Genomic DNA, 16,314 nt, shown 5'->3' with positions numbered 1-16,314 from the left:
TTATGCCTTTTTAATTGTTTTATTCAACTAACCGCGAACTTTCTACTGGAAAGTCTTATTTAGACTACTACAAGAGCAATTCAGACGCCTACTAATATGTAGAAATCTGCGTTGGCTGAGTGACCATCGTATCAACACCTACTGCCAGCTGTATTTCGCGGGTCAGACATTGCTATTTAAGGAGTTTAATTTCAGATTTTTCTGTCGATTAAACACTTTTTATAATGTCGTTATTTCCAGAAGCATTAATTATTATTAGAATGTTTGAAAAATTTATAATAAAATATTAAAAGCTTTCCAACCAAAATTATCTCCGATGTAAATTTCCGAAAATTCTTTTAATAAATTTAGCAAACGAAATATTAGTTTTAAAAAACAACATAAAAACTTAATTTTTATTATTTTAAATGGAAGAACAAAAATCATATTTAAAATCTGCATTAAATTGATAATCGCATAATATTTGCAACAATCCTGAATATAAAAATTCAAAATGAAAATAAATTTACAATGTTTAGCTTATTAATTTATATGTTAAGATTGAATTATAAGTATTTAAACCCTATACGGATAATATGATTTAAAAAAATCTTTTTTATTATATTTAATTTAGTCTGAAAAAATTGCAAACTATGAATTTCATCCAATAAGCATCCTATTACATAATATTTTGTAATGATAATTTTGTCGATAATTGTTTTTCAAAAAGATTTCATCTACTCCCAACGTTTGCTGAAAAATTGAAAGTTTCTCATTTAATAATAATAAGAAGAAAAATATTATTAATAATAAACTTTCGAATTTGGTTTAAAAAAATAAATAATGACTAGGAAAGATTCATATCGCTACATTATTATTTTTTTATTGCTTTCTGTGCGATGTGTTAAAACGAATAAGCTTTTTAGTTCTCTTGCAGAATTTAATAGTTGTTTTGTTTTTTCAAATGGTGCAAAAATTGCGTTTTTTACATTGATAAAGATTTATTACGTTACGTAACACTGGTTTGCTTTTTATTTTTCTTTAGCTTTGTTTATCTTTTATGTTCTTGACTTGCATTCGAGTTTTAAGGAAGGAGGAGGAGGAGAGAAAGTAAGACAAATAATAATAATAATAATAATAACAAAATGCTATCAATCTAAGGATCATTGTTCTATGCAAATGTTTTTTGTTCTGCATTTTTCGGGGAATCATTGTTATGATTACATTATTTTGGCTGCCAGCATTTTATGGTCTTTTATTCATAATGTTGTAAATATGTCAAGACAATCACATTACAAACACATTTCTAGTTTTATGATTGCATTTATAAATATACAGTTTGAAACTTGTATTGTTAAGATCGTTGGCCATTCGTAAATTCGACTATACTTTTATTTGAATTAAAATCATCGTCTGCAGAATGTTATTTTTGATACAGTATGATCTAGAACACTTTTATATCATGCAATCGCTTTTGCGTCATTTTTTTTTTTTTTTGGTTTTTAAATGGAGAATAAGTTAACTTTCTTTTCTTATTCTGCAATAGATATTTATTTTCTATTAGTTTTTTATTACATTTCTAACTGCCTTTGGCAACCAATTGATTAAATTGGAATATTGTTTGTGTTTAGTTTCAATTAAATCTCTCATACATAATTTGAAATATGTGGTTCTTTCAAAGTAAAATTTTTGAACGACAAATTGTGATTTTCTACTAAAACAACACCAAAAATTTTAACGACAAATTGTGATTTACTATGAAAATAACAACAACAACAACAAAAAAGGTCCAAATATTTTCACGCTGGTAGGTAACATGTAATTTTGGAGTTAATTTAGTTTTGTTTTGTTTAGTCCCATTTCAGAGAAACGTGAGAGCTATTTTATGTCGAACCTCCTAAATTTGAACCGCGATCAGGTGACAAAAAAACTAACTTATTTAAGTAGCATATAAATTACTTTAATAATTTTTGGGGGATTTTTTTAATAATTAGGTTTAAATATATTTTAATAATTAGGTTTAAATATATATGCTACCTACTTCGCCAAGTATAAATGATTTACGTGTAACTGGATAAATGATAAGACCAGATACAACTCTAAAAAAATACCAAATGCGATTCCGAACAACCAGAATGCCAACTTGAAGCGTTCATGGAGGTAAACGCAGACATAAATATTCTGTTCTGAGCCATTTATCTGGGAAAAAGTGTCGAATTCGGAACATTTCTTTTTGGATGACATGAACAATCACAGAAGCCCAGAAAAAGAAACCGGAGGCCTTAAATTATGGCACCGTCATTGTTGCTTTGTTCTCGCTACATGTTTTCTGCATTGTCAACCCTATTCGCAACCAATGAATTATGCGTATCAGGTGACTGAAGGACGAGAGGTCGTATTCTGTTCCAGCCATTTTTCTCTGCCTCTGTAATTGCGCGAAAATTATTCCAACTCTCCCCGCAAAGGAAGAAGCTTCATTCTTCCATTTTCACTCATTCTGCCGTCATTTAATCTTTCATTCGTGAATCGGAGAAATTTTCAAGATTCTTTCTCGAAACATTCCATCCACGTGGGCGTTTTTGTGAAAGAGAACTATTATCTGGAAGAAAATAACTTTAAAGAACAATTTAAACAATGGCTTTTTGAGCTTGGAAATTTGTGCTGTTACGATGCTTCGTTTTATTTTTCCACCGTTAAAATGTATTTGTGTTTTCTATAGAGATAAATTTTAATTCAGGTCAATTCGAAATGTTAAATGTTTCTTTTTCAATTATGTTAAATCAGCATTTTGCATTAATCGATTTTTTTAAAAGCCTTGAATTTCAATCTTTTTAAAAAATTTAAATATTATCTTATATACTATGCTTTGAATAGGATAAAAATACTTTCATGATTAATATTTTAAGTGCTAAAAAACTTTTATATAAATTATAATCATACACAAATCCATCTTATCGTCTTCAACTTTTTAATAAAATTTAAAATGAGAATATCATTTGCTCCAAACGATTTTTAAAACCATCGGAAGCTACTTTTCTCCATTATGCTATTTAATCATTAGTTACTCTAACAATTTAAAATTGCATCTTTGTTGTTTATAATACAGAAAAATATGAAATTAATAAGAAAATGAATTGCCTTTCATCATACCTGATTTTGAAATAAAACACAGAACATCTAAATAACTTCTAACCGTATGCACTCAATAAAGCAGATTTTTTAAAATTATAATTGTCTTCCTATTGTTTGATATTATATAATCTTTTAAATTTTTTTCTCAACTCAAGCTCTTTGAATACAGTTACTTTCATTTCGTTTCATAAGTAATGTATGTAATATATTTATTTTTTCCATCAGTTGAAAACGAATAATTTTTTTTATAATTTAATAATGGGCATTCGATTTTTATTTTGCTTTTTAATTACAAACTTTTGTTGATATTTTGGCAGTTACTATAAATTCCTTATCTTTTATTCATTTTTTAAAAAATAAATAAGAAAAATAAATCTAAACAATTTATTACATGGTAAAATTCTGACAGTTAACTCATTTTAAATGATATTTTTGTAGATTTAAAAACATGACCGGTTGCCAAACTTAAACATTTCAAGTAATAACTCATCAAAATTAATAATTTATTTATCGCAGTTAAGATCTAATTATTTTTTCGAAGTTTTATTTTATCTGAAAATCGAGAATAGAAAGAAGTAATTTGTTCTCACATTAATTTCAATTTACATTTAATTTATATTTCCAGTTATATCAAGTAGTAAAAATGTAATTTGAATAATTATCCATTTCATATTAATAATTTTATTGCGAGGAAAACAATATTCTGATATGTTAATTGGTCTCCAAAGTCAACAAATTTTAAAAATTAAACAAATTTGGACCAGTCGAGTCACAAACATTATAATCTTAGGGATTTTGGATTAGAGATTTGAAACTACATTATTTTTTACATGTCCATACGATGTCCCGAAAATTGATTTTTTTAAAAATTCTTTTACAAATAATATCACGTTACTAATATGAAATGCAATTATTAAAATTTATTGTCTAACTTCTCTATTCGTTTATAGTCAACCAATTGCATAATTAAACGTGCCTAACTGATGACAAATGTTAATTATTTGTCACTTGTCGTACGAATTATCGTACGAACTGCAAAAAATTGCAATTATCAATCCTATATTATATAAATTCACAACATTACGTTGGCATAGATATTAAAAGTCATTACTAGAATCATTCATTCTTTATGAGAGAATTTTTTTTCTAATGATTTGTTCTATCTTCATAATGGATTATACTTTACATAAGTTAAAACTTTCATAAACACTATCTTTAATTTTGTGACTGAATGCTGCGTGGTGTATTCTTTCTGTAAACCACATGGCAATCAATCACTGTCACTTATAACTGTCAAAGTTATTCTTTGTCGTGTATCAGCCCGACTACAACAGACATAAAGAAAACATTGAGCCCACTAATATGTGTATGACTATCTACTATGATTTTCCATTTATTTGAATGAATCGTTATTTTATTTACTTTTAATAATTTGACATTTTAAAAAATAATCTCAAATATATTAATCAAATTCTGCCCGTTAAATAAGAATTCCATTGGGTTCAACTTTACTAAATCGATCCTCTACTATATTTGTTAAACAAAGGTTCTTTATTACTTAGTAGATATATCTATGATTAGTAGAACTAGGATTCGGTAATACTACTATATTAAAAAAATTCTGTTTTAAAATATTTTCCATATGTTAGCTGAATAGAAGCAAAAAATATCATGTGACCGTCTAGTCGGAACAGTTATCATTCAGTTCAAATTCTATATATGGAGCATACGCGTAATTTGTGAATACAGAATTTAAAAACTCTCATCTTATAGAAAAGATACCAAGTTATCTCTGATTGTAAAAGGTTTGTACACAAGAAATTTCTTCATCTTCAAAAAATAACTATCCTTAAACATTAGCATGATTTAGTAAAACGCAAGTCATCAGATATTTGTAATTCTTAAGTTGTTGGTGGGTACTTCATTACGATAATACATTGGCTCATAAATCCTTCTTTGTATTCTATCCAATCACATTCGAATATCTTTGTTGTCATATAACATCCCAATATTTTCGCAATTATCCTACAGATCTCAATTTCCCCTCTATGCGACTTTTCTTCAGGTGAAGAATTGTTTTAAGATATAACGCTTCTGAAGTTCCAAAAAAGTGCAGCGATTAAAACTTTAGAGAACAAGGCAAAAGGAAGCTTACAATCCATAAATGCAGCTTTGACGGAAGATGACAAAAATTCATAATTTCATAGACAATTAAGCAAGGAAATATCAAATAAACTGATTTTATTTGTACTTATTTGTTCGCTATAAAATACGTTATTGAAGTTTGGACTAGTAATACAAAATCAACTTTTTGAAGAAGACGGTATTTATAATATCGGGGTCCATTCATTGTAACTCCTCCACAAAATTAATTTGAATATTAACTACAACTATTACTCTGTATGATTAAACATGAGAGAAATGTAAGTAATTAATGAAGGAAGCAATTCTTTAAGTAACATTGTTCTGATCAGATTAACAAAGGCTCAAAGTGAAACAAAGCGGAAGCTAAGCTTCCTGGATGGTCAAAACGCCATTCGACTACAATTGAAAACTACAAGGCTTGTCTAAAAATAGCTCTTGTGTAGTTTTAAATCGGAATTTTAATCTAAACTAAACTGATAGACAAAACGGTCCTCCAGCAAAAAAGTTTTAAGATATACAGTCGAAATTATCACTTTCTCATATATGTAGTATAGAGAAAGTATAGTAATCGTCAAAACATTCGAACTCGAGATTTTGATTAATATTCACGTTTTAGACCTCCCTGTGTTCGAAAAACACATTTTTGGAAAATGTCCGTCTGTATGTCCACAAAGATTGTACAAAAACGCTTTGAGCTTGACGCATGAAATCTTTCTTTACACCAAATTTGTAGATTTCTATCCAATTTTGAGCAAAATTTGCTTAAAGGAAGTCTGTCTGTCCGGCTGTTCGAATATAAGTACAAAACGAAGAAAGCTAAATAGATAAAATTCGATACACAGAATTAACATTTATAATGTAGATATCCATCTAATTTTGAGCACAAATCCAACAAGTGTCATCAGTCGACCTGTGCTTTTAGAGCAGGTAAACGCGATAACTCGAAAACGCAGTGACTTAAATATATGAAATTTGGTATGTGGCTTCATGACTACAAATGTAATTTTGTGTCAAATTTTTGTTTCAATCGGTTGGGAAAAACGTGTCTAAAACAAAAATTCTATTTTCCTGTTTAACCATATGCCAGGGATTAATCGCCAAAAAAAACTTGCTGATCAATCGGTAGATTCAGTAAAAATGCTACATCCACGTCAAAGGTTAATATTTCGTTAGCATTATACGCCATTGCTATGCAAGGCGTTCTCTGGGATTTATTAGAGCTTATGCGAGAAAGTTGTGAGGAGACCAATCCCGCTGATTGAAAATGGAAGATGAATGCCACGATTCGGGAAAGGTACTTAATTTTTTTTTTTCGTGTATAAAGTATGCAAAGAGAAAATATTGTATCCGTCAAAAATTAGACCTCGCAATTTGGACAAATAGACGTGTTTCAGACCTCTTAAAGCCCGAGAAACACATTTTTGAAATTATGTCTGTTTATAGAAGCAACTCAAAAACGCTTTCATTTAGAAGGTTGAAACCTGGTATGCGATCTTTACACCAAAATTTTAGATTTATATTTAATTTTAAACAAAATCCAATCGAAACGGGTATGTCTGTCCAAGTCAGAGTGAACACGATAATTACATAATAAGAATTAGAATAACAAAATTAGTTATACAAATTTAGCACACAAATTATGAGGCCGGGATAGCTGGTTGGTAGGACGTTAGACTCGCGTCCCTTGGGTTGCGAGTTCGAACCCCGCCGGCCGAAGACTCTCCGTGTATGTGGTGACTGGCGCATGCATAAATCTGTCATGGTCACAAAGACCTCCATGTCGAGAGTAATACCACTGGGGGTATTGGATCAGGGGTGATCGTTCTCTGATTCAGGTCTAAATTACGATCTGTGAATGAAATGCATGAATGAAGTCCGCCACGTAAAATGGGTTGTGACTTTTGCGTAGCTAAGTCGTGCTCTTGGTCCTAGGTGGCGCTACTGAAAAACATGAGACGCACGCCTTAAAATCACTGACTTTAGAAGTCAGTGGTCTTGTCTATGACAAGTGCCAATAGAAACAACAACAATGTAAATTATAGATCAATATCAAATTTTAGACGGATTCCGTCAAAGTATTGGCTGTTTATATATTCTCGTGCATGTAGTTTGTGTTTTAGACACGTTTTTTCCGAACAGATTGAAATTAAAATTTGACATAAAACGACACTTGTAGTGATCAAATTTCATACCAAATTTGATAGAATGAAAGCAATTCATTTTTGATTTATTCCGTTTAACGTTTCTAGAATACAGATTAATTGACGGTTATTCCCTGGTTGGATTTAGCTCAAAATTTCTTAGTTGTCTAAGTTATGGATGTTAAATTTGTATACCCAATTTCATCTATCTAGCTCTTAGTTTTGAAGTTATCATATTAACTTATATTCAAACCGGCGGACAAACAGACTTTCTATAAACGGATTTTCCTCAAGTTTTGACAGAAATCTACAAATTCGGTATAAAGACTGCATACTAAATTTCATCTTTCTAAGTCAAATCGTTTGAGTTATCTTTATCACGGACGGACATTTTCCAGAAAACAGTTTTTCGAACGCGGGAAGATAAAAATCCGAAGATTTGTGAAATTCTCTAGTACGAATATTTTGACAACTACTACACTTTCTTTATATGAGGAAATAAAAATGTGCCTGCCCTTGATCTTAATAAGAAAGTATGTGTTATCGCAGATGGATTCTTCTGTATTCATTGCTTGTACAGTATTAGATGTTTATATTTCAATAATTTATTGATTTTTTTTAAAAACATTTTAATCATGTCATGTTGTTTTTAGGTTTTATCGATCGTTTCCATCATCATGTTAGCGGAAGGCTACTGCGAATTGACCACCGGTCGGTACGGTACTGTAATGTTTCTTCTCATCGTTGCATTGCTCGAATCCATCTTCATCATCGTCATCATGGTTTTGAAACTCGACGAAACGTTCACGGCAGTAGACATTCCTTTATCCGTGAGTCATTTTCCTTCATCTACTTTTGTAGACAGTTCTAAATTGTCCTTTAACATTTTTGTGGAAAGTTGTGAAGAATTCCAAAATAAGTCTAGATTATAGAAAATAGATAAATAAGCTTAAGAATATGAATTAATAATAATGTTGATAAATTCAATTACAATCTAATTTCATTTTTTTTAAAGTGGAGTGAATAATTATCATGAAACACAATCTCCATATATAAAATACTAATGTGTATGGCACAGAAATCATTCTTATTACTTGTTGGCGAATGGCAACAGTCAAATGTAAACAAATCGTCGTGCGAACGACTCAGATTGCTTCATTGAACATTTTTTAGCTGAGCAATTGAACGTTTCGCTTAACTCATTAATAAAGTTGCAAGTAGTATTTGAAATGCTCACAAGAAGAGGCATTGCCATGTCGCCAAAACTTCCATTCATTCAGTGGAAATAAGATGAAAAAAAAATCAAGATGATAGAAATAAGCACCAAACAGAAAGCTTAATCGAGCGTGAAAATAGGGTTAACAGTTATCAGACAGGTAATCCCTATTATTATAGGACTGTTAGATCATCCATTCAACCGCGTGCTTTTGACAATATTAAGGTAACATGTTGTTTTTTTTTTTTTTTTTTTTTTTTTTTTTTTGTGTGTGTGTGGACTTTGAAATAGAAGTGTCATTTATTATTTTTTATATCTTAGTATACATATGCACTTACATGCCAATTTTCAGTTGATTGATTCTATTAAATCCGTATTTCTCCATTTTATCAAGTAGCAAATGAAATTTTAAATAAATACATTCCATATCAATAGTTTAACAATTAAAAAAGCCAATGCTCAGACGAACATGTTGGTCATCAAAGGACTAGTAGTTATATAATTAAAAAAAAGCGCATACTAATGATAAATTCCTCTGATTAACAAATTTTAATTCATGGCGCGCCATCTCTAACAGAATCACCTGTATAGCACTTAGGAATTTATAAAAAGGCACACAATTTGAACCTCAACTGAAAATGCCACATGTTTAGATTACTTTCTAATCTATTTATCTGCCATTGACGGAAGTTTTTTTAACAAGCAATTAAAGTATACATCCTAAAATATCGTGTTTATCTGTCAACCTATTTAAGGCTATTATAATTATATATCCATTATAAATTTAAAAAAGTACATCAATTTATTTTATTCCGTCTTTATATATATATATATATATATATATATATATATATATATATATATATATGACGATGAATAGAATTCTATAAATTTGTGGTGTTTCAGTCATGATTTGAAAACATAATGAAAATTGTTAACTGCAGAGTGCGCCGTGACTGAGTATTATACTGTAATCAGGACGTGCTGTCCTCTATTAGGGTATTAAAAAAATCATTATGTTTTCTCACTTTTTCTCTCGTAACCAGAACACATCTTCGTATTTGTCTAGGTGCAGCTTGAAGGCCTTTGATGTTATGTTTTAAATGTAATAAATAAATTTATCGTGTGTTAACATGGCTTTATGACTTGAATCCAAGGCAATCTTCACCATAACATGACGATTCTGACAATTACAAATTCCTAACAATTTCTCTGAAATTTCATTTAGAAAGATTTTTACAACAGTAAGGGATTCTTATCATTCCACCTGTTTCAAAGCAAATATATGGTCTGCATCAACAGAGAAATTACGTTCAATTAATCTGAAGTAAATTGAGAAAATTTTCCAGAAGAAAAAATATTAGAAAAATATATTCGAATAAGAATAATGTGTGGTGACGCTTTATAAGCCAGATAACAGCTACGAGACATGAGAAATTTCTTTTGTCTTGTGGTCATGTTACTCGGCTACGAACCACAAGGTTGCAAGTTCGATCCTCGCTTATTGGTGACCCGGACGTGATCTGAACACGCAACCTTCTGCATAATGAAACTATATAGATTTTAGAAATACATTAGAATAACTTGCGTACCTTGTAGTGTAGTGACTATTATAGTAGGAGATTAATTTAAATGGATGGTATGGCAATACTACCCGGTTAAATATTTCTGAATGTGTATATTGCAATATTTTGGCACTATCTCTAGTGTATGTAAAAATAATTAATATCCTTAAAAATGACTTAATTTTAAGCACAAATATAAATTGTACACAAATATTTATTTAAGCACAAATATAAATTATACACAAATATTTATTTAAGCACAAATATAAATTATACACAAATATTTATTTAAGCACAAATATAAATTATACACAAATATTTATTTAAGCACAAATATATATTATACACAAATATTTATTTAAGCACAAATATATAGTAGACGAATGTGGTAATATCGTAATATCTGTTTCTATGTGTCTTAGAACTAAAAAAAAAAAAAAAAAAAAAGTAAAAATATATATAATATCTCTTCATTTAATTTAAATCTTAATTTCCTAATTTTTATCTTAAAATCGCCCATGATATTTTGTTCTAATATATTATATCCAAAACGCACTTTTTAATTTCGTCATATATAATATGCGCCTACTAAAAGTTGATATCTATTGCAATTTCCCATTCCGAGCAAAGTTATAAAAATCCCTAACACATACACATTCCTTTCAAAATTGGGGGTCGCGGTGGCCTGGTAGTAAGGTCTCTGCTTCGGAACCGAAGGGCCTCAGATTCCAGACTCGATTCCACCGAAGAAACATCGTGTAAACACGTCTGGTGCGCATTAAATCCGTCGGAGGCCAAACGTCCTCCTGCTGGTGTGGTGTGGAAGTTTGCAGGGTAAGGCGCCAGCTCAGGTGTCCTCGTCGTATGACAGTGGTTCAAAGTTACGAGAACCATCCCAAAATAGCCCTAGTGTTGCTTTACAACGGGACGTTAATATAACTAAACTAAACTAAACTCCTTTCAAAATCACCTAAGATTCTCTTCTGTCACAAATGTCAAAGAAATCCTTATCAGAATCTCTTAGTAAAATCACTAAAGGGAAAAAATTTCTCTCGCCTTGCTCTTGTGTCACGATGTAAACAAATACGACTCTTTATCATTGATCATCCCCGCGTACAAATTATTCTTTTCGAAGTGAAATTCCAAAAGTGCCATCTTTTCTCTCACTCTCTCAATACTATCTCTCGAGAGTACTCAATCTCAATCTCTGGATATTATAAAATTGCTTGTTTTACTGACATTACATTATGATTGATCGGCCTTACTTGCTGACACACACACACACACACCATATTTAAGATTCGTCGCTTTTTTCTCCAGCCAGATCATTGGAGATATTGAGTAAATTTAATTTCAAATAAATAGTTTAGATATAATTTCTTATCCATGTTCCTATTAAAATGTCAGACATTAAAACCATGTTGTTTTAATTGTCTTACGTCTGTTCATTGTGTACATGAACATTTTTAATGGAAACGAGTCCCATTCCAACATAGCGCTATTAAACAGAATCCTTCTTCTTTAGTTTCAGTAATGAATAAAAATCATGCGATTAAATATTTGATGTAACGATGAAACCGATTTTAATTTCAGGGTAACAATATAATCTGTTACTGAAAATTAGTTAAAAAGAAAATATTTATTAGAAAAATTGCCACTGTTTAGGAAAAATTTGCAATGTTATTAAATTGGTATTATTAAAAAGACAATTTTAAAAATTTCGAAACAGTGTAAAAATTTATTTTTGTGCAATAATATTTTTAGAAATTATCATGGGAAACTTCCAAAATTCAGCTTAATTTTTAATTAATTAAAATTTAAAAAAAAATCTCCCTGAGGTGCACATTTTCTCTCTCCAAAGCATGCATGTGCTAAATTTGGTAGCTCTAAGCCTAACGGTTTAGCCTCTAAAGCGCCAACACATACACTAACTAGTATTAGTGGTAATGATATTAATATTAGAGGTAATTTCCCCAAAAGTCAATCAAAGATGGACTCTTTAAAAATAAATTGAATTTTTAAGTATTCACGGGAATTATAATTATGCTTTTGGGCTACTTTAGCTGGCAGGCTCCATGAAATTTGATGAAACTACAGCTACATTCAGCCCAACATCCACAACATATTTCAGTGAATTGGCGAAATCAACTAAGATTCATTGGAACCACAGACTCCACTGTAGCTTAATACTTACAACGCTATCGACGAGATATCTCGTCTTTTAGATACTTCCAATTACAGGTTTCTGTGGGCTAAAATTTGTCTCTTACGCCAGTTTAGATAGGTTGATAGATATGTATTAGAAAGTTCAACCCACAAGTTTAGCCCACAGAAACCTGTAATTGGAAGTATCTGAAAGACGAGATATCTCGTCGGTGGCGTTGAAAGTGTTAAATGCAGAGCCTGAACTTTGATTTTAGAGGAGTGTTGATTCGACGATCGATCGCAAACGCAGGCTTGGGCACGTTTAATTATTGATGTTGCGTGAAAATTTGAGAGAAGTATACGGCTCGAGTGTCGACCTTTCATCCAACCACAGTTCAGAATAATGAATTCGGTTCCCAGCAGCCGGGTATATTAACTAATGAACCAATCAGTGGAACGAAAATCATCTCCGTGATGTTTAACCATCATTCCATTTATGAAACATGGTAAGAGAAATGATTTGATGAAAACAAACAAAAAAAATCGATAAGTATAAAAAAATTAAATTTACAGCTCTCATTATAACAGATCTCATTATTCATGGTTAAAAAATATATAAATACAATTTTACTAAAAATTACATTTTCATAAAATGAAAGTTTTATTTCTCATATGCTATTCTATTTTTATGTGCTATCAAGAATACCCAATTTCTATTATTTTCTTTTCCGTAAACTATGCAATATGAAATATAAGTCGGTACATTAAGAATGTTATTCTTGGAAACAATAGAATATCTTATGCAATCAAATAATATCTGGTGGAATTACCAATACACGTTTAAAGCGCTGTATTACAAAAGAGGATGGAAATAACCTCGCTTTATTCTTCTGGAACAAATAAAAAAGAAATCGAAAAAATTTCCGAGTTTTGTAATTAATGATTCTAAAGAAATAATCAATTTGTTATGAATAGTAATAACAAGAAATGGTTGATTCACTTGATAAAAACGCAGTAACGTTTCCCTTCAGATTACTTGTGATAAATACCAAACATAAAGTTTATAGTAATCAACCAAGTGGAAATGATTAACTCATAAATGGATTCCTATAAATTAATCCTCCGAATTCATATTCCTTTATTTACACTGGTTGGAAGTAATTCCACTTACTGCTGCATTTCGCGATTTCTACAGGCTAGTCTAGTGTATTTACTTCTCGTTTAGTGATATTATAGCATTGCCTATAGATAACAATTGTCTCCATTTGAAAAATACTTGGATTTACAATAAAAATTTGGTCAACCGAACTTTGGGTAACTGAAAGCCGAGTTTTTCACAATGCCTCTAAAAATCGCAAGCCAAAAACCTAGTCAAGATGAGTTTTTTACTTTCTCATATAGGTAGCATAGAGAAAGTATAAGTAATCATCGAAAATTTCAAACTCGAGATTTTGACGAATCTTTACGTTTTAGACCGCCTGTGTTCGAAAAAATAAATTTTTAAAAACTGTCCATCTGTCTGTGACAAAGATAACTAAAAAAACGCTTTAAGTTAGATGGTTGAAATTTGGTATATGGTCTTTACATCGAATTTGCTGATTTCTATCAAATTTTGAGTAAAATCTGTTCAGAGGAAGTCCGACTGTTCGAATATGAGTTAAAACGATGAGAACTAGATAGATGAAATTCGGTACACAGATTTAGCATTTACTGTGTAGGTACTTGTCAAATTTTGAGCCAAATCCAACTAAGGATTGACTGTCTTTTTCTTTGCACTTTCAGAAACATGTAAACCCTATAAGTCTAAACCGCTATGACTTAAATATATCAGATTTGGCATGAATTTTACAACTACAAGTGCAGTTTTGTGTCAAATTTTTGTTTTAATGAGTTGAGAAAAACGCGTCTAAAACACAAATTCGATTTTTGGATACTAAGAATGCATGCCAGGATTAATCTTCAAATAACTCTGTGCAAGTGAGGTTCGAACTCGCAACGTTAGGGTTCATAGCCGAGTAACAAAGTCACTAGATAAAAGTGTACACACCTTTCCAGAGGTTGTTATCTGGCTTATGAAGTTACCACCACAACTCATCAAGGATGACATGCTAAATTCACTCCAAATGTTAATATTTCGTAATTATTGGATGCCAATGTCGTGCAAGGCGTTCTCTGATATAACACTTTTACAATATTACAGAATATGCGTGAAAGTTTTTGGCTAACCATAAACCCCCTGCTTTAGGGTGTCAAAAATCACTAGCGGATGTGCCAAATGTTTATGTAAAATATTGAACACCAATTGGGTATTTAATCGTGATTGACTACCCCCCCCCAAAAAAAAAATTGTGAGTATATTTGTAATCTAAACGTCAAAATTAAGCAATAACAATCGCTAATAAGGCATTAATAAATGCTTGGTTACCGATTTCAATAAGAGAGCTTTCTACATCTTTTCTCCCTTAACAAAGCTTGCTTTTTCATGTAACAAACTCTGTTAAGAGAGAAGAGACACTTCAGACAAAGTGAAATAAGGTAAAATTTAAAATTATTCGAATGTTGTTAGAATAACTAATTTAATCTTAAACTCATTTTTTTTTTCTTTCAACAGATACTTCTCAACGACGGCATAGTCACAATTTTCTTCTTCATCGTAACCAATTTAGCACTTCTTTCTATTGGCAGTTGTGGACATACAAGGGCGGCCAGATTAGTAGCAGCGGTAAGAATATTTTTTAAATACTAGCCGCTTTTAGAGAATAGCTTGCTTACTACTCATTTTGGTTTTTGTCTAATTTCAGTCTTGAAATTGACACTCAGTTCTAAAATGAAGTGTCATTAAAACCTTATTGCAAAATCCATATATTTATATTGGTTATGTTTAGAAGTATAATGTTTGTTTTGCGTCGCCTACCTCTTGAAGCCCGGAGTTTTCCCAAAAACGATTGTGCCTATTTCATTCAGAATATTGTCATGTCTGATGAAGTTGTTAAAAAATAACAGAAATAAAATAGGAATAGAGGAAAGAATAATTATTTTTAGTACAAATATTTACACTAGAATATTGTAGTGTTCAGAAGTTCTCTTCATGATATTGTTACGAATCTGTGAGGCGGCTTCCCAGCATAGTCGGTTCCATAGGAGGTCCCAGAGTTTGGCGACAAAATAGATTATACCCGAAACATCGAGAATTTTCCCGATCCGTCCAGTAGGAAATGAGATACGCCTCGAACGTTCATGATTGGTTGAGAGGCTTCTAGCCCTGCCTCCTGAGACCTATAAAAGGAGTGGCCCGCAGCTACCGAGTAGTCGTGACCCAGCAGTGGTGGTGAGTCGATTGGAGTAGTCGGAAACGACGATAAAGAACTGGCCTTCCAGAGATAAGCGGAGCAGCGACGGATTGAAGCTAGTGCTGAACTAAGCTGTGTGCTACTGTCTGCAATAGAATCTGTTGCATGCTGCTGTGTATGCTGCACGTCTCGGCTGAAGATAATCGTCTTCTGTGCTGTATATAGTTGTCGTCTTTCTGCTGTCCTGTGTGTCTTCGTGTAAATAAACGTCGTTGTTTTATTTTCTTCTGCCGCCTGGTGATTGAGCGTTCTTCACACCATATAACTCCCACTATCTAAACGAACCCCGGGGAAATTTCGTATAAATATAAAATTGTTTTGTCATATTCTATAAAAATTTCTTTGGGTCAAGCTAAAAGAAAGAAGGGAAAGGAAAGAGAGTAAGAAAAAAAAGTTCATTGTTGCATGAGACATTTGTACCTGTGCTGCATTTCGACTTGATGGCTTCGGAAATAATATTTTAATTCTGTGATATACCAAGATTAATAGTTTTCAAAAACAATCCCCCTAATGTTTATTCTAAATAATTCTTAATAAGTTTCGTTTTTAGTGAATCATTCTGGACGATTTTTTCCTAATGTAAGTTGAATCTCAGTGGTGTAGCAATCCTAAATAGCATTTGGGACAAAGTATAATCCTTT

General features: G+C 31.2%; 1 protein-coding gene across 1 annotated transcript in view; it reads left to right on the top strand.

Moving 5' to 3' along the window:
• The window catches only part of LOC129962676 (uncharacterized), a 44,304-nt gene that overhangs the window by 25,137 nt on the left and 2,853 nt on the right, over positions 1 to 16,314 (top strand). The window contains exons 2-3 of the mRNA XM_056076584.1: positions 8,051 to 8,227; positions 14,935 to 15,045. Coding sequence (XP_055932559.1) covers positions 8,051 to 8,227; positions 14,935 to 15,045 — 288 coding nt within the window. The remainder of the gene's footprint in view (positions 1 to 8,050; positions 8,228 to 14,934; positions 15,046 to 16,314) is intronic.

The sequence above is a fragment of the Argiope bruennichi genome, chromosome 1 (genome assembly GCF_947563725.1).
Source record: "Argiope bruennichi chromosome 1, qqArgBrue1.1, whole genome shotgun sequence".
Taxonomy (NCBI): domain Eukaryota; kingdom Metazoa; phylum Arthropoda; class Arachnida; order Araneae; family Araneidae; genus Argiope; species Argiope bruennichi.
This window is presented reverse-complemented; position numbering and strand designations above follow the sequence as displayed.